We start from the raw sequence: 20,108 nt of genomic DNA, 5'->3' as shown, positions 1-20,108 counted from the left end.
GGCGGGGATGTGAAAATAAGCGTCCTGCAAGTCCAACGCTACCAGCCAGGCTCCAGGGTCCAGGGCAGCTAAAACCTGATCCTAAGTCAGCATCTTGAACTTCTTCCGGAGGAAGCCGTTGACATTCCGTAGGTCCGAGATAGGGCGTAAGCCCCCTTTGCCCTTCTTGGGTACCAGAAAGTAGTGGGAGTAACAACCACACCCTACTTCTGGCCCAGGAACGCGCTCGATGGCCCCCTTGGCCAAGAGGGCCGTGATGTCCTCTTGCAGAGGTTGCAAGTGATCCCCAGACACGCGGTGGAATTGCGGTGGCATGGCTGGAGGGGTCCCCTCGAAGGGGAGGAAGTAGCCCCTTCGGACGATCTGCAGCACCCACCTGTCCGATGTGACAGTGCTCCAGTGGGAGAGGTGATGGCGAACCCTGCCCCCCACTGGCGTCACATGGGCCTGAAAACTCGGACTAGGAATGTTTTGAGGCAGGTGCTGCGGAGGGAGGTGTGGACTGGCCTCGCCGTTGTCCCCGACCGCCGCCACAGCGGTTTCCAAGGTCGCCACAGCGCTGTTGAACATTCTGCAGTGCGTGGCTGGCAGCACGTGGGGGGGGCGCCCCTTTCGTGGCCACGAAAGGAGCGACAGGCACCCGTTTGCTGGTGTGTGGCCGAGAGGCCCAAGGACTTGGCCGTAGCCCTGGAGTCCTTAGAACGCTCAAGCGCATGGTCTGCCTTATCACCAAAGAGGCGACGGCCATCGAACGGAATGTCCAGAAGTGTGGCCTGGACATCGGCCGAAAAGTTGGCGGACCTCAACCAGGCGTGGCGTCGAACCGCCAACATCGTTGCCATCACCCTGCCCAGTGGGTCCGTGGTATTCAGCCCACACCGGATGGAATATCGCACTGCATCTCGGCCCTCCACAAGGGCTTGGGCGAGTTTAGCCCGGACCTCCTCCGGAAATTGTGGCAGCACGTCCACGACCGTGTCCTACAGGGTGTGGGTGTAGTGGCCCAAGAGACACGCGGTATTGACAGACTGCAGCCCCAAACTCAGGGACGAGAACACTTTCTTCCCGAATTGTTCATATCTCTTGGATTCCCGATCGTGCGGAGCAGTCGGGAATGCGGTCTGGGAAGTAGAGGCCTGGATAACCAGGCTCTCGGGGATAGGGTGGGTGGACAAAAAGCAAGGGTCGCCTGGGGCCGGGCGGTAGCGTTTGGCCAAGTTCCTATCCACAGGCGGACCTGTGGCGGGCTTGGACCAAGTGCCCACAAGAACGTCACACAAGGCCTCATTTAACGGCAGTAGAGGCTCACTGGAGCTTGCCTGCGGTTTGAGTACCTCAGTGAGGAAGTTAGTCCTCACGGCCGCGACGGGGAGCTCAAGGTTTAAGGCCTTGGCCGCCCTCGTCAACACTACACTATAAGCAGCCCTCTCCTCCGAAGCCACAGTGGGAGGGGAGACAAATCCAGTGTCTGGCGAAGTGTCAATACCACTGGCCTCCCCAAGCTCATATGTCCAGTACTCTTGAGACTGGCACTCCAGTGCCAGAGGGTCCTCAGACCCCTCCCAGTCACCCTCGTCACCCGTCTCCTGTAAAACAGGTGCAAGAGACAGGGCCTCCTCATGGAAATAAAAATCTCCAAAGGCAGTCGGAAGCGGCGTCCAGCGGCGCCGTTCCGGTGCCAGAGTCGGACCGAAGGGAACATTGGGGATGGCGTCCACAGTGGGAGACACCCGCGGGGCCGGAGCCGGTGAGGTCGACCGGCGACAACCCAGATCCGAAAGTGGATCCGGTGAGGTCCTGCGGCGCCGGGACCAAAGTCGCCAGTGGGGCAGAGTCACCCAACGGCGTCTGGGCCGAAGCACCGACCCGCTAGGGCCTCCAGTCGGGACCGTCGGGCCCGTCGGGAATTAGACTGAGGAGGGAGGGACCTCATGGCCATGAGGTACCACTCTATCTCCTGCGGCGACGCGCTGTGCCCAGGGACCCGAAGGTGTGGGGCAGGCGGCGACGCTTGCGACTCAGTCCGAGCCTCGTGGGTGGGGTCACCCGAACTGGGTGGGGAAGGGAGCAGGATCTGATCCAATCTTGGTTTGTTAGCCATCACTGCAGTTGGTGCACAGTTCCCTCTGAGATCTGGACGTAGTCTGAAAGATTTCAGTGATGCTGCGCCCACTGGAACTTCAGGTCCCACTTCTGAGCCTTCATATGCCATCTGACACGATCCACCAGCAGGGTGCAGGAGGCCATGAGGCCCAGTAGCCTCAGAGTCATTCTCAACGAAATCCTGGATAGAGGCTGTAACATCAGTATCATTGCCCTAATATCCCAGATTAGCAGATCGGGAGGACAGCTCCAAAACTGCTCTGTGTCCAGTATAGCTACGATGAAAGGGAGCATCTGAGAGGGAGTCCGTTGTGACTTCGGCATATTGATAGTGAACCCCAGCGAGTGCAGGGGGTCAGCCATAGTCTTCTGTAGTCTGTATTTGGGAGGTGACAGCATGGGGCAAGCCCAACTTTAACAGCCAGTCGTCGAGTTAGGGAAAGACTGGTACCCCTGATCTGCGCAGATGAGCTGTGACCACCACCATCCCTTTTGGGAACAGCAGAGGGGCACTGCTAAGGCCAAAGGGGAGCATAGTGAACTGAAAGTGCTCACGGCCCACTGTGAACCATAAGTAACGTTGTGGGCAAGTAGGATGATGATATGGAAAAAAGCGTTGTACAAGTCTAATGCCACTATCTAGCCTCCTGGGGCGAGGGCAGAAAGGACCAGGGTTAAGAACAATTGTTACTTACCTGTAAACAGGTGGTTCTTCAGTATTGGTGTCTTTCATAGATTCACATGCTTGAATATTCCCCCGTCGTCGAAGTGGGAGTCCCACGGTAAATAAAATAGCAATAATGCTAAATATGTATATAAATATATATGTACACATAATATATGATAAAGAAGAGGAAAAACATAATAGAAACCTCAAAATAAGATTCCTACATAGGAATGCATGGTAAAGAGAAAAACTATTTGCAAAACATCAGTGTCATTATGTTAGTCCAAATTATAGCCAATCATGCACCAGCACCCTCTAGAACCTTCTCCTCAGAAGCTCAAGCCCTCAGATTTTCTACTGCACGTCGTGTGAAGGGAGTCTCCCAGAGCTCTGCTCAGTTTTCACCTCTACTCTTCTAGTTCCAGTGTTTTTCTCAACATGTCAAGTAAGAAGTCTTTATTTAGACCTTGCTCTTCTTGTGGGAAGCTGCGCCTTTTTGAAAAGGACCCCCACCAGAAGTGTATATACTGTTTATACCCTGATCATGAGGCTGGCAGCTGCAAGTTCTGTATAACTTTTTCTATTAAGACTCTGAAGGACAGAGAAGGCCGCCTTCTCCTTTGGCTTCAACGTTTAAAGGACAAGGATTCAGTCCTGTCAGACGCAGAAAGTTTTCATTCTGGACTTTCTTCAGCAGCATCCAAGTGTGGTAGTTTACAGGATGTTCCATCTCCTTTCCTAAAAAAGATGAAGTTGGCCATGCCTCTGGCTCCTGGGACGTCTTCAGCCACCCCTACCACCTTTATGCCCACGAGACCTGGTTCTCAGGCGTCTTCTGCTGCCTCTCAAGGTGTTTCCACGCCTCTTAAAGTTTTGCGCTCCGACGACGAGAACGACATTTGCTGCATCCTCGACGACGACGCTGACTACAACATCAGCTTTTTCCTCGTCGACGACCGTCTCATCGACAGCATCCACATCGACAAGAGTTTCATTGCCTTCTAAGCCAGTTCCGTCGACGATTCCCATCTCCTCGTCGACGAAGAAAGAATCCTCGTCGACGAAAGTCTCGAAGAAATCATCGTCGGCGACTCGTCGACCAAGATCTAGTCAACGAAGATACCGTCGACCAAGGACTCGTCGACGAAAACATCGTCGACCAAATCCTCGTCGACGAAGACTTTGTCTACAGAGGTTCTACCGGCGTCGACAATCGTTCCGTCGACGGTTGCTTTGTCGACGACCTAGTCTCCAGCTGATCGCCCGTCGACGGTGACCCTGACAACGACTCCGTCGACGGCTATACCGTAGATCTGGATCTGGATCAGTCAGTGAATTCCAACTGGTGCCAATCAGGTGCACAGGGCCTATGTTTTTTCCCTAAACCTGCATTAAAAACAAAACTCAATTGGCATCTCTGGCCACAGGTCAGCCCTGGTTAATGGTACCAGAGATACCCAGTGCACTGTGACCAGGGAAGACCTTCAAGAGCTGCAGCACTTATTGAGACACCCTTAGAGGCCCTGTACCATTACACTCACACACTGCCTTTGCAGGCTGCATGTCTTGGTGCAGAACAAAGTGAAGAGCTGACATGGCACACATCCCTGTGTGCTTTGCCTACAACCCACCACCCTGGCATAGATCTGTCAGCCCTCTAGCTGGGTGCCCTATAACAGTGGTGAAGGTGAATGATCCCTGTACCCCTACAGTGTCTAAGTCCATTCTTAGACATTTTAAGTGCAGTGCTGCCATTAAGAGTATATGGTGCTGGGAGTTTGTCACTATGAATTTCACAGCACCATAATGGCTGCACTGAGAAGTTTGGTATCAAACTTTTTAGCATATTAAACCCACACTTATGCCAGAGTGGGATTTAATGAGAAATGCACACAGAGGGCATCTTAGAGATGCCCCCTGAAAAACGACCTACTACTAGTGTCCTTGCTGAGTGACTGCTTTCAACTGCCACCACCAGACATGTTTCTGGATTCCTGGGTCGAGAGCCTGCTGCTCTCGAGGGCCTGAAACAATGCACATCCTGGGACGAGGTGCCAAGCTTCCTCCCCCAGGATGGACAGGGTCCACGAAGGGGAAGCATCAAAAGGCTTGCCACCTTTGTGAGCTTCCCCAGACCACTTGCTGCTTTAGGCAACTAGTCCCCACTGGTTCTGACCCCCACTTTGGGCGGGAGAACCGGTGGGAAAAACAAGTGGGGAAGAGAGGGGTCCCCCACCTCTGCCAACTTCACCCCTCAAGTGGGGGAGGCGAGGTGAAGCACAACTCTCAGTCCTGCCATCTTGCAGATGGGGGGAGCCAGCCAACCAGGGAAAGGATTATGCCCCCCTCCCACTGGAGGGTGGCATAATAGGGGGTGTACCCACACCTGGGAAGGGACCCATTGGTCCCAACCTTTTACCAACCTGTAACACCCCTAAATCTAGAACTTAGAGACATCCCTGAACCTTGCTCCCTCAGACACTAAACTACAAGAAGAAAAGAAGAAGAACGACCTGTGCCGAAGCTAACAAGAGGAGGATGCCCACTGACTTGGCCCCAGCCCTACCGGCCTGTCCCCACCTCAAACCTGCTCCAGCGAAATCCCGGTGTGTCCTGCAGCCAGCAACCTCGAGAAACCAAGAGGACCTGCCTGCCTTCAATCCCAAAGACTCTGTCTCCCGTGAACACCGGATTTGTTCAAACACCAGAATCCAGTTCTGCAAGGATCCGCGTGTTTGAACCACTCTGCACACGACGCCCATGGCCCGAGTTCAAGTGCCCCAACACCAAGAGGAGGCGATCCTGACCGGATAGTGACCCCCTGACTTGCCTCAAGCTGAAACCGGCAGCCTCAAACCCGAAGGTCCCCCCAACCACGACCAGGAGCTGGTAAGAAGATCCGTCCATAAAAGGCACCCCTGCACCCAAAGCCCCATGGCCTTGGGTGGCCCAACCAACGGTGCCTAACCAAACCCCAACATACCTCTCCAAGTGGTGGTCGCACCCAGAAGACCTTCTTCCCCAAGCCTGCAGTGCTTTTGCAAACCGGAGATTCCCCATTGACGCCAAAACAGCACTCTGCCCCAGTGCCGCTGAGGGTACATCTTTTATGCTGGCCCTAAAGCACAAGTTACTACTTGTGTAACAATATATCTATAAGAGACATTAGTTAGTGATTGATTCCTTACCTTAGAATATACCCAGGCGTCAGACTAGATCCGGAAAGTTTTGCTTAGCAGTACCCCTGCGTGTCAGTAGGTGGTGTCATGCGGCTCCGCGTCTGTCGCTGCCGTCCTATGCGCAGAGATGACGTCACGTAGACTACTTAGGTGCCACCAATGCGCGCTGACGTCAGTTCTGTACACGACTTTCCGCACCGAAACGCACAGCCATGCAAGAAACTGACAATTGGTGCATAAAACTAGGGCCCTAAAAGGGGATGACCTTAATCCCAGTAATCAGTTCGCAGAGTGGGGAGGATGGTTGGGGCGGTAAGGATCCACCACTAACTAATGTGTCTTACAGATATATTGTTACACAAGTAGTAACTTGTGCATCTGAAAGAGACGTTAGTGATAGATTCCTTACCTTAGAATAGATACCCCAGCAATACCAACCCTGCTGGAGGGTCAGCAAACGAGATTACACCAAAAAGTCACGGAGCACGGAACGGTTCAAAAATCTGTCTCTCCTAAACGGACTGTCAAGGCAGTAGTGCTTGGTAAACGTGCCTGACAAATGTCCTGCAACGGAACGCCGCGTCCCAAGGCAGTAGTGAATGCAGTTGCCTTGGTCGAATGGGCACGGAGTAACATGCTTTAATACACAGAACCACCCACCGGGAGATGGTCTGTTTGTGCACAGCCCGACCTTTTTTGGCGCCCACGTTGGCAGCAAAGAGCTGGTCATCCACCCGGAACTGTTGTGTACGCTGCAGATAGAATGCTAGCGCACGTTTTGGGTCCAGACGGTGGAGCCTCTCCTTTTCTCTGGAAGGATGCGGAGGCGGAATGAAGGTGGGCTAAGTGATGGTCTGTCCGATGTGGAAGGGCGTGACAACCTTTGGCAAGAAAGGACAGGTCCTTAAAACCACGTTGTCTGGATGAACAGAAAGGAAAGGAGGTTTGGGAGAAAGAGCCTAGAGCTCACTCACTCTTCTGGCAGAGGTGATAACTGTAGGAGGGTGGATACCTGACTATGGTTACCCCCAACTTTTTGCCTGGTGTTTTGCTGGTTTTCCAACATAGTTGACCTGGGACCCTGCTATTGAGGACCCCAGGCCTACTGCTCTCTCTGTAAAATGGATTCCATGTACCCTAGGTACATATCTAATTGGTACTGGGCCACCTTATCAGACCCTGTAACTCGGGGCATAGGTGTACCCAGGGCCTACCAGGGGCTGCAGCATGTATTATGCCACCCCTGGCTGGCCATCTAAATCTGACAACTGGCTGCACGACAGCTAGGGGCAAGGTGGTGTAATCACCCTTTGCTTTAGATATAGTATACCCATATCTAACCCGAAAATGGACACCCGTATTCCTATCAGTCACTCCTATGGCAGGCCTTGACAATCCTGAAGGCAGAGTGCTTGGAATCGTGTGAGATGGTGCTCTGGCATGAGCTGAGCCCGTTTGCAGCTTGCGGAACCAAGTCCTAATAGCTGTTCCATGATTACGCGTACCATATACTCTTAAGTGCATTATAATCCTCGCGGTTATATGCTAACTCTGGTATCGCTTTATCAAAACATGTCGAGTAAGGTGTCATACGAATTGGAATACTAACCCCTCGCCAATTCTGGCGATGGGGTTAGCATTCCACCCTTCTACAGGGACACGACATGTATGTAACTGTGAACCCCGGTTAAAGTCTCAGCATCACAAAATGGATGCTGCCACCACAGACACAAGTCTGACCTCCTGCTGCTGGGAGTCCTTCCAGCGAGGGAGGCTTGGACAAAGGGTTTCCTGTCAGGGGCGGTGCTAGCACCATCCCAGACAGGGTTTTGTGTATCCTGGGTAGGCAGGGCTTTAGAGGAAGGTGACTGCAAGTGCTACCCCGGTGCTCACTATGCATAGGCCGTCTAGAACCAGTTCTAGGGGCACACCAGCCCCTGACCTGGGGAAAGTCCGGCATGGGAGAGGGGTGTAACCACCCCCCTTCCTGGTCCCACCCATGGGCAGGGCCTAGTCGCGTGCCAGCCCCTTTTACTAGTATAAAGATAGGAGCGGGCCCCCTTCCAAATTAGATCATCTTTGAATCCTGAAACTACTTCCTACGAAAGGAACTCTCGACTTCTTAAGATTTCTCCCTTGTGACTAAGGAGTAGTCACCCTGCATCCGCAGGCACCATCCAAGCATCGCGGTCTGCTGTAAGTCTCACCTCTGGATCAAGACTGCCCAGCTCGACGAGAACCGGCTTCCCTGGCACCTCTGACCGCTACCTACATCTTCAGCTCAGCTGAGATCCGTGGGTGTGACGAGACCTCGAGGGACCGGCCATCTTCAGGACTGCACGACGCTTGCCCAGCACGACCGCCGAGGGATCCTCGAGTGAGTGCTTTGAGGTGTGAGAAGCCCCAACCCTGTGCAGCTCCAGCCCCTAAGTTCAGCCTCCCAGCCTCCACGAGATCTGCGTGGGGCCCTTCTGCTCTTTGCTGCTCACGGCGTTGTCTGGCTACTAGCCCGCTGGCTTGTGGCCTTCCCGACGACGAACGACATCAACACTGCTGGTCTGGTTGCTCCAGACTGGCCTTTGCTCCCCTCCAACAGAGGAGCACCCCGGACACTCCTGGTCCACTCCAGACGCCATTTTGAGTCCACTGTGTGGGCTTGCATTTGCCAAGACTTGTTGCCCCAATCCTGGGTCCAGCGACGTCGACAGCAGATACCATCGTGGGACAGCTCGCACCTCCATCCTGGTCGCCGACAACGCCTCCTGGTCCGTGAGACTGCAGAGCCCAGTGTCGCCCACTCACCTGGTCGAGGTGACTCCATCCGGTGCCATCCTGGTGCCCATCTGATCACTTGCTAGTGATTCAGGACTTGGTCCCCTCTGCTTACAGGTGTCCTCCATCTTAGATCCAGGCTTGGATCCATCCGAATCTCTTCACTGGTCGCCTGCCAGCAACTTCTTCTTTCAGGCTCCATAGACTGCAACAAGGATTCGCGACGTCTTTTCAGACCTATGCAGCCGCAGCCCCTGGGCTAGGTAAACTCAGCATTTCGGTGCTCCAGCATAGCTTTGCTATCCAAGGGTCCAGATCCTTTTTCGTTTCAGCTCTACCTAGTCGGATTCGTCCGATAACACTAACTTTGTAATTCCTAGCAACCATAGACTTTGTTCCACATCCCGCGTGAGAGTGCACACTTTGCACCCGATCTCCCTAGGCCTCCTGTTAGTAATCTGAAGGTTCAAGTAGTCAAGTCCTAGCGATCCCAAAGCCTATTAGAGTAGTACTTACCTGCTAGTAATTTCGCATTCCACTTTTAGAGTATATGGTTTTTCGTGCCCCTCGGGCATTTGTGTAAATTGTGTAACTTTGCGTATTTTCCTAAGAGCTTTGTATTGTGCTTAGCACCCTGTCCTCATAAAGAGTCCAGGGCTGTTGTGTTCTAAATAAATATACTTTATTTTCATAACTTGGGTGGTGTCCTTTCACTTGGTGTTCAAGGGGTATATGTGATGGTATAACAGCTGGCTTAATACGCCCTCTAGAGTTTAGCCTAAAGACTGCTTTTGTCCATGCTACTAGGATAGCTGGTCTACGGTTGACTTACAACCAATCATCAATAAGGGTTGTTTGGACTGATACAAAGTGCTCACTAGAATAGTGAACATTATATATCAGGCCAACTTCTCACAATAACTACGAGGAAAGCCGTCTTTAGAGTAAGAAGACTTAAAGGACAGTTATGAAGAGGCTCAAAGGGAGCGCACATCAGAAAAGTCAAGACAAGATTTAAGTCCCATTGAGGCATTATGAAAGGCACGGGAGGAAACTTCTGTGTAATGCCTATGAGAAAGCGGTTAACAACCAGGGATTTAAAAAGAGAAGGCTGACCTGGGAGCCGCAGGGAGGCAGAGATGGCAGAAAGAGAACCATTTATAGTGCCCAATGCAGAGCCCTACTGGGCAAAGGAAAGAAGGAACAGAAGAACCTCCGAAAGAGGGGCAGAAAGGGGATCCACAGCCTTCACTGTTCACCATGCTACAAATCTGTTCCACCTGCAGGCATACACCGTCTTGGTGGGAGGACGCCTGGCAGCCAGAATGAAGTCACAGACTTCAGAAAGAAGTTCAAAAGGTGTCAACTGCCGCCGCTCAATCTCCACGCATGGAGGTGGAGACTGGACAGGTTCGGGTGGAGGACCTGCTGATGCGACAGAAGATCCTCCAGAAGAGGCAGACGGATTGGGGGATCGAAGCTCATAGCTCGGGATACCATACTCTTCGAGCCCAATCCGGAGCCACAAGAATGATGTGGGCCCGGTCGCGCCTGATCTTCAGCACTCTGGGCAGAAGTGGTATAGGCGGAAAGGCGTTCAACAGACCGTAGCTCCACTCGTGACAAAAAGTGTCTCCGAGCGAGTGCCGCCTTAGAAATTCCAATGCGTGTTCTCTTCGGTGACTAATAGATCTAACCACATCGTTCCCTGCTGCTTAAAGAGACCTTGCGCCATGTCAGAGTTCAGAAGCCATTTGTGATCCATCATGAAACGGCGTTCAGAGAACCTGCCAAGTGTTGAACCACCAAGGTAATGCCTTGACGTTCCAGCCATGTCCAGAGGCGGAGAGCCTCCTGAGATAGGCTCCACGACCCCACCCCGCCCTTTTTGTTGCAGTACCACATGGTGGTGTTGTCCGTAAACACCTGCACTACACTCCCCCGAACAGAGGGAAGGAATGCCTTTTGTGCAAGTCCGATCGCAAGAAGCTCCAGAAGGTTGATGTGGAGCCGGGACTCCGCCGGAGACCAGAGACTCTGAATACCAACTCCCACAAAAAAGTACTTAACTTTGAACCAATAATACAATAAGACGTAGAAAAGTGTGAAGGAACGCCCATTTCACTGTCTGACCAGAGGAACTTCCCAGGCCAATGCGGAGGTAGAAGCTTCAGGTCTGGTGGGATGAGCACATATTAATTTTGGCAGTTCCTTTTCAGCAAGGGATTAACATGTCTTAAAACAGAGGATTACCAATTGAATAAAATCCTCTTTTAGACCGCCGGGACCTTCTTGATGCATATTTACCGAATAAAGACCTGGCTGTCAGACTGGAGATTCATCCGATGGAATTTAAAATTGACAGCCTTATGAGCAGAAAATGAGTGTAGCCTCTCCTTGGTGATGTGGGGCAGAAGGAAAACTGTGTGAAGTGTAATATGCTGTCTCAAAAACAATGGACTAATCACCTTGGGCAGCAAAGCCACTACAGATCTCAGATCTTCTGGGCAGACATAGGTGAAGGGTGGACAGAAAAAGTACTCATTGCACTCATTTAATTCTATCTGACTGCATCAATGCAGCAGTGAACTAATACGTCACAGATAGCTGAATAACAAGTGGTGATTTAAGGTTCTACTGCGAGACTAGGGTTACAGATATGTCATTCAACAGAAACATTTGCCTCATCAGATCACCCATGCACCAACAGTGCAGGAATATTTGAGTTGCAGGCTTGCGAAAAACCCAATTTCTTAAAAAAGGAGGCTATCCATCAGGAAAATGTAATGTATTTCTAGGGTGAAAAATGTAACATCAAACGAAGTGTTGACTCACAAGCATTCAATAATCAACAATACACTGCAGTACCAAAAAATAAAAAAAATACCAAGGCAACCAGAGAGAATCTATACTCACTTGCCAGAAGCCAGTTATCCTTTTCCAATTTCATTCTTTGCGAAACCCTCAATACGTGCTCATGCTGCTTTTTAAATTCTTCAAGAAGTTTATCTTGAAGAGCAGTGCAGCGCTCCTTTTCCTTTTTCTTTTTATTTGGAGGCTAAAAAATAACGAACATCATTTAATCAACGAGGACTGACAGTTACATTAATAGAAGATAGCATTTTGCGCATTATTCCAGCTACAACTGACACAAACAACATTATATCTAACCTTTTTCTAATGCTTTTTCAAACAGCCCCCCACCCAATGCTTACTTAAGCTGGATAATCTATTGAGTATTCAGGAGAAAAGAATTCCAATACTTGCATTCATTCCCATGCCAAGTCAAGCGAGCAAGAACACTTCAGTCAGTTGGGCTTGTACAAATTAAAACAAAACATAATGCATATCTAAATAAGCAGTGATTGAATCAAAGCCACACAAGCTCTGCTTCTTTGAAAAGAATATGCAATAACCCACTTCTCCCTTTCATGTGCTGTCACATAAAACCACTTTTAACAAGCATTGGCAAAGTCAATAGGTCTCACCAAAGAGATTTTAAGTGCCAGGCCCTTATGATTGTGATCACCCCACAACTTTTAGATATGCTCCATAGCAAATGTGCTGCTGTACACTACAACTAAAAAACATTGACAAAGTCAATAGCACCCTCATTGGCGAAACCTATTGCTTTGCCAATGCTTGTCGTAACCTGTAGTGCAGTGGAGACATTGGGTAGATGGCTGCAGAGAACTAAATTACTACATAGTATGCTTGAATGCGGTTGGGATTCAAGACTGCCAATCACGTTATTTTGGGCAGCTGCAATAAGGCTCATTTGCTATGACGTGAGCAAATATTAATTGCTTCACTCCATATTGCACAGGCAGAAAACTCTTTTGCATTGTCTTTACATCAGTGCAATCGTTGTGCAAAACGACCACAAGACAAAATCCACTCAAGCACGATTTAGAACTGAATAGGTTTCTCAGGAGAGGAACTTGTTTTGAGGTTAACCCCTGTGGATATACGCTAGTGGCTTCCTACGATTGAGGAAAATGATCTAACTCAATGTATCTGGTTGAATCTAGTAATGCGGTTTGCTTACACGTGAGCAAAGGTGAACAGGTGTAGGAAAGAGCCTCTTTTTAACATAGTCATCCTCACTTTTTGTCTGGTATTTGATGCAATCTTGACTGGAGTGCACTTGGTTCCTGCTAACCAGGTCCCCAGACAGTGGCATAAAGAAACTTGAGGGGGCCCCCTGCAAATTACATGCATGGGTCCCCCACACTCTGGACCCATTCCGGAGCTCTCAGGTCAGGGACCTGCCAGGACTGGAGCTCGGGCCACGCAGCCCCGGTCCACATATCCCCGCACTGCGGGGGGGTTTGTTAAGCCACTGTGGGCAACTCCTCATCAGTTGGTCTTTACTGAAATGAGGGCTTTTTATCGTTTTCAGTATACGCAGAGGTAACACTCAGTATTACTGACAAATAGTTGCATATAAATATATGAATATACGTTTAGTGGCCTGTGTAGTGTGCAATACCATCAGCTAGTTTTGTCTTTTTAGTGAGTGTAAGTGCTGAACTTACACACCTGTATTTGGAACTTGAGACTTCATATCCCAGAATTCAAAGCGGTGTTACCAATGAAGGTGCTGCAGAAAATGTAGAAAATCTAGCCACTATATCCAATTTAGCATGAGTCAGCCAGTTGGACTAGCGACCTCATGCTAATAACGGAAAGAGAGAAAAAGTGCAAACGAGGATGGCAAAATAATAATTCATAATAGAACGTAGAGCCTGAGTATAGGCTTGACTGGTGGGTTGTATCCTAAATTATGATCAGAGGAGAAGGACTTCTCACTCTCTTTGAAAAATGTACTGCATTCTAAGCGAAGAAAAGGGAAGGTTGCAAATGTCTAAATTGAGTGAAAAGGCAGTGTCGAAAATATCTCACCATCCAAGTCAGTCATGTACATGGGCCTAAATTAGATTAACCAAACACAATACACACATGATAAAAAAATATAAACTTGTGGCACTCATAACCAATACATCTCACTCAGCTGGCTTTAGTGATGTTGGCACCCAGTGTGACTGTCTTTGTTGCACACAAGAGGTGTGACATCTTCAGCCTGGCAAAGTTTGCCTCAGGCAGCAAGAAGCCTGTACATTTAGCGCATGTTTAGCTGCTGGCTGGCTGATGGCCCTTCCACCCATAAAGACGGGCCACAGCTGCCTCTGCACTACTTAAGGACATCTGTTAAACATATGTTGAGCTTCCATTCTACAACTCAGTGATTTCTGGGTAATATGGAGTTAAGTGATCCCGTTCCTAACTTGTGAAATGCAAAGCTTCAACAGCACCTGTAAAATCATATACCACTTTAGTGTCTTTGTATGTACAAAATATGTAAACTTGATATCTATTAAAATATGAGTTTTTTTTATTTTCGATCTTCATTCTACTGGAATGTTAGAATTGTCCAGCATTTCTTCACGTTAGGCTTAAATCATGCATCTCGTATTGGCTACTGCAGTAAGATAATGATACGCATTCATTTAAGTACTGCATCACCTTACATTTATTAAAGAAAAAAAAAGTAGGACTTTTGCTTCCTAGACTGATTCTTATCTTGGAGTAAATGCCCTGCCTTTTTGGAATCACAATAATTCTATGAGTACTCATGTGCGAATAATTAACAACCGATTTTCTGCAAGTCAAAAACGGCTAACATTCTCAGATGCCCAATATCCACCTGAGTTAAAAAAGCAACGATGTCATCACAAACCCCATAGGACCTCGCACCACTACCCCCTTCCTCGCAGCGACTGGAGTCACTGGACCCATTTAAAACAAGCATTTGCAATGCAATAGGTCTCGCATCATTAAAGTTTGATTTACTGGCATTGTAAATGACAATGCTTTGCATAATTTTTTTTATTTGCAATTGGTATATAAACATTGTTTGTGAATGAAGCTGAGCCTGTTCCCTACTTCTCTACAGTGCTTTCACTTATCGTGCACTGTGAGAGGCCCTGGCCGAGGGGTCTCCTGGTGAAAACGTGCACACGGATACACATGTTTATATAGAATGCAGTGTAAAGAAGGGTACCAAGATACTCCCACTTCATTGTGACTCGCGAAGGAGTTTACACCAAGCTAGGATACTGCTATTATACAAACTCCACTGGTTTATTTCCCTTGAATCATGTTTACAGGTGGCGTTTGTTTAGGTAAAAACGGCAACATTTAGATTTTGGCACCTGGGAACGAGGGGAAAACACGGCGTTTGTTGTCAAGAGGTGCAGCGCACTAAAAACGCGCTTGGTTTTGTTAGGCACGGGGAGATTGAATGATTTGTCCAGAATCACAGGATGATGAGCGTCATTGTCGAGGCTCGAACCTGGTTCCTCCACCGCCTTAGTTTGTTAGGCCACATCCTCTCCCCAGTGAGCCCTTAACAACCCTGGGCCCAAGTGTCACTGCACTTGCTGTACCATTGATAGCGACGCCACTGTCAGCAAAGCATAAAAAAAATTTCTCAGAAGAACGTTGCTATTGCACTTTTTATGCCTTTTGGGGACGGTCGTTGGGGAAAAGATGGTTGCTTAATGGATACAAAGGTACATACTGTCTCAGCCCTGCCCAAGAAACCATCTGTTGTCCCCTTGTTCATGAGGGAGGGAGGGAGGGAGGGAAGGAGGAAGAGGGAGGGGGGGGGGGGGGGGAGTTCCCGTGAGCGGCAGCACTGGGAGAGCCCGGGCCTGAGATGTGGTGTGACGTGTCCGCTGGAGTTGGTCAGACAGCATCTGCAGGACATCACGACCACGGATGTTTACAGACCATCCCAAGAGGAGAGATGTCTGGGCTTAGCCCTGCTCTCTCAAGGGGTGCTCCCCCGCTGACTTGGGGAAGCCATCAGGCCACCTGGCATGATGAACTGGCCTGTCTGCCTGTCCCTGCATGGCTAGGCCAGGGCAGAGGTCAACCTGCGAGGTGTAAATCGGCCCAGGAGACAGGAGGTACAACATGGGTGTGGGTACGGGGCCTGGGGTTACCTCTAATGGCCATTCCATTGGAGCTAAGGGTAGGCCCCGTGCCAATCTCCCTAAACTCAGCACAACTTAAAAGCAGTCCTGGGCTCCCCCTCCACTCACGCCATTCCACAGACCCATTGCTCAGGGCGTCACACGCTCCCCCCGTGTCTAGCCCCGTTGTAAGCTTCAATCCCTCCACCCCATACCCCATCTATCTAGCTCACGCCCCTGCTGATAGTGTCAGTGTCACGGACAGGAAGAAACCAAACAGCGGATCACGTGATGTTGGGCTCCGGTATGTAAGACGAGGGAGAAAGAGAGAACTGTCTTTCCATTCCTTGAGACTTGCACCCTACACTCCTTTTCAAAGTATTTATATAGCCCTGCAAACCGTAGGTAAGGGAACTGACAGGCATGACCTAATTTGACCAGGATCGCACAATACACCAAGCAGAACACGCATTGACAAAGCCTGTAGGTCTGGCATTGGCTGCTTTTTGGCTTCATCAATACTAGTTTTGGCGTGTTTTTTTGCCAAAACTTTGTTCCTGAGGAAGCTGCCTGGCCCTGGTAATTCTAGCTTTAAAAAGAAATTTACTGAAAGTAAAAACTTTGGTTTTAGTCTCAAAAAGCACACGTGACCGTAGTATTCAGCAGAACTGAAAGGTACTGCTTTGTGTGTGGATGTGATCTTTGTGAAAGAACAGAATGCCATCACTCTTCTCTGACGTTAGCCAATAGCAGAAGTGGGCTGACACACTGCCCTTGCTGAACGCTGTTTGGGCGGGAGGAAAATGTGATTGCCACAAAACATATGAAGAAGGTTGGCTGAAAGCCCACAATAAATATGTGCCAAAACGGACAGTCACTATTTCTGTAAGAACGGGGCATTGAGATTCCAATGCACTAAAAGAGAATCAGAGGGGGGACGCTACAGTTCGGTTCTGAGTCTCTTCTGAGACAGTGGCGGGAAGTCACAGTGGAAATGTGGAGACTGAGGTAGGAAAATATTCACGCCAGCGCGAGCAGTCTCCTGTTTATCCACTGAGCAAACACCAAGTCAGAGCGAGAGAGCTCACTCTCAGCCCGGGGCTCTTTTCACACTGGCAATTACGAGGGGAAAACGTCACGTCTGTTGTGAAGAGGTGCATCACACAAGAAGCACCTCAGCAGAGCCTCCATCTTGCGCAATGCCCAGGGCAGCGTGTTTTCACTGCCAGATGCTGGTCACATTCGAGTGCCACGCAGCTGTCAGCAGACTCCGAAGTCAGTCGCACCGGTGGCAGTAAATACGTAACTGAGCCGTCACTCGCCAAACAAGGTTTGCCTTGCTGCGTGTTCTGTAGAAAATCATGTCGCTCTTTCATGTCTGGGAGCAACATCCGTATCCCACTAGCTGCCTTTCAATCAAGGCACAGATCTTGCAAGCTTTGGGAGTCTCATGAATGTTTGGAAGGGAGGGGGAGGGGTTCAGCAGAGAGAGTGGGGTGGAGGAGCGAGGTGAGAGAGAGGGCAAGGAAAGACAAGCCGCGCGTCATAAGCTCTCTAGGCAGAAACACACGTGCGCGACCCTTTCCCAAGGCGCGCGTCGGAATCCGACTCTGCCATGCTTCTTAATGGTGCGCGTTGCCAGCTCTTGTCTCCACTCGTTGTCGGCTGAGTCAACAGCTATAGTTCTCGCGGCGAGAGAGTGCTTTTGCGCGCTTTCGCCAGGGCGAGACCTAAAAAACATCAATCCAATGCACTCACAGGGCTGCATGCAGGCTCACAATGCATTTCCAATATTGAGCTGTAAGGTACCAGTTTTATGGCTCTAGCCTCTTAACGCAATAAGGCCCGCCTGCACCCCAGCCGCCCCGGGGACCTGAATGAAAGCAGCACCCTCCAAAGAGAATTTAAGACATATTGAGAAAAACATTAGCGCTTACAACCCCTGGCGAGGCGCTGAATAAACCAAACTGCAAACCAAGTGTAGCAGAGCAACTTACCTCTGTTGTAAAAGAGCATCAATGTGGGTGCTTGAGCTTTTGCACTTATCTTCGACATGGGCCATTACATTCACTGGGGAATGGCAGGGGCACAAAGGGACGTCCCAGAGGTGTGAATGCATTAGATTATGCCACAAGGGACCTCCATGGGTCAGTTAAAGGTCTGTGTGAGCCAAGGGCGTGAAGGTATTTTGTTTTCATCCCTGGGAATCCCTGTTTAGGTCGAGCCTAGCGGCAGCATGCACATACTGTTCGGTCTGCGAGGCATGCTGTAGTAGAGTATGCTGGGGAAGCCTCGCCCACTCTCCTCCCATATTTGTAATTGGCTTGTGTAATTGTCCTTAAATGCTGGCTTCCGATTAATTATGAGGCATCTAAGTCCCACCTTGGTACCGCCCGGTCTCCATTTGTTGCTGCACATAAGGACTGGACCTTTTACTTCGCTCGTTACACGGCATGCTTTATCTAGTGGGTGAGCACTATTTTGTTTGACAATAGCTGCTGCTTCTTTTGTTGTATGTGCATGCTTAGCGCATCGCTCGCTTCAGGGATACCTCCCTCTGTTTATTTTATTACTTTAATTCAGAGAGCGTCGCACAAGTTACTACTTGTGTAACGATATATCTGTAAGAGACATTAGTTAGTGATAGATTCCTTACCTTAGAATATCCCCAGGCGTCAGACTGGATCCGGAAACTTTTACGTAGCAATACCCCTGCGCGCCGGTAGGCGTCGTCTGCGGCTCCGCGTCCGTCGTCGGCGTCGTGAGCGCCGGGATGACGTCGGAGTACTTAGACGGCGCCCATGCGCGCTGACGTCAGTTCTGATAACACAGCTTTTCCGCGCCAGATACGCAGAGCCATGATAGAACTAACACTGGTGCCATGAAACTAGGGCCCTGAAAGGGGATGACCTTAACCCTAGATATCGGTTCGCAGAACGGGGAGGATGGGTGGGCGGTAAGGAATCTATCACTAACTAATGTCTCTTACAGATATATCGTTACACAAGTAGTAACTTGTGCATCTGAAAGAGACACGTTAGTGATAGATTCCTTACCTTAGAATAGATACCCCAGCAATACCAACCCCGGTGGTGGGTCTGCGAACCAATATCACACCAGAAAGTCCTGGAGGACGGAACGGCCAAAGAAGCCATCCCTCCGGACTTGACTGTCCAGGCAGTAGTGTCTTGCGAACGTGTGCAGCGAGGCCCACGTAGCTGCCTGGCAAATGTCCTGCAGGGGGACACCGCGGCCCAGGGCAGTTGTCGTTGCCGTGGCCCGAGTGGAGTGAGCCCGCAATCCAGCTGGGGGCTCCTTCCTCGCCATGGAGTAACATGCTTGGATACACAAGATGATCCACCTAGAGATGGTCCTCTTGTGCACAGCCTTTCCCTTCTTCGCGCCCACGTAACCAACGAAGAGTTGGTCATCCACCCGGAATTGGCGTGTGCGATCTAGGTAGTAGGAGAGCGCACGTTTTGGATCCAGACGGTGGAGCCTCTCCTCCTCTTTCGAGGGATGCGGAGGCGGAAAGAAGGTGGGCAAGGTGATGGACTGCCCGATGTGGAAGGCCGTGACAACCTTGGGCAGAAAGGAAGGTCGTGTACGTAACACCACCTTATCAGGATGAACAGACAGGAAAGGTGGAGAAGAAGAAAGAGCCTGGAGCTCACTCACCCTCCTGGCAGAGGTGATGGCAACCAGGAAGGCCGTCTTTAGAGTAAGGAGACGAAGAGGACAGTTATGAAGCGGCTCAAAGGGAGCACACATCAGATAGGTGAGAACCAGATTCAAGTCCCACTGGGGCATCACGAAGGGAACAGGAGGGAACATGTGCGTGATGCCCTTCAGAAATCTACTCACAATAGGGGACTTGAATAAAGAAGGCTGATCTGGTAGCCTCAAGAAGGCTGATAGAGCAGAGAGGTACCCTTTAAGAGTGCCCAGAGCAGAGCCCTGCTGGGCAAGGGAAAGAAGAAAGAGCAGCACTTCCGAAAGGGGTGCAGAGAGAGGATCCACAGCCTTTGCTGTGCACCATGCCACAAATCTGTTCCACCGGCAGGCGTATACCGACTTTGTGGAGGGACGCCTGGCTGCCAGAATGATATCACAGACTTCGGGAGGCAAGTCAAATGGCCTCAACTGCCGCCGCTCAATCTCCAAGCTTGTAGGTGGAGACTGGACAGGTTCGGGTGCAGGACCGTCCCCTGCTGCTGCGACAGAAGGTCCTCCCGAAGAGGCAGACGAATCGGGGGATCGACTGACATGCTGAGTAGCTCGGGATACCAGTATCTTCGTGCCCAGTCCGGAGCCACAAGGACGACCTGGGCCCGGTCGCGCCTGATCTTCTTCAGCACTCTGGGCAGAAGTGGTATAGGCGGAAAGGCGTACAACAGACCGCAGCTC

At 50.3% G+C, this 20,108-nt stretch overlaps 1 protein-coding gene across 2 annotated transcripts in view; it reads right to left on the bottom strand.

Moving 5' to 3' along the window:
* THOC2 (THO complex subunit 2) overlaps window positions 1-20,108 on the bottom strand; it is a 1,289,207-nt gene that overhangs the window by 550,401 nt on the left and 718,698 nt on the right. For both annotated transcript variants that reach the window (XM_086918507.1, XM_086918508.1), the window contains exon 23: window positions 11,638-11,779. In XM_086918507.1, the coding sequence (XP_086774633.1) occupies window positions 11,638-11,779 (142 nt within the window). The remainder of the gene's footprint in view (window positions 1-11,637; window positions 11,780-20,108) is intronic.

This window comes from Lissotriton vulgaris, chromosome 4_1, assembly GCF_964263255.1.
Source record: "Lissotriton vulgaris chromosome 4_1, aLisVul1.2, whole genome shotgun sequence".
Classification (NCBI taxonomy): Eukaryota; Metazoa; Chordata; class Amphibia; order Caudata; family Salamandridae; genus Lissotriton; species Lissotriton vulgaris.
The sequence above is the reverse complement of the archived record's forward strand: the minus strand, read 5'-3'. Positions and strand labels throughout refer to the sequence as shown.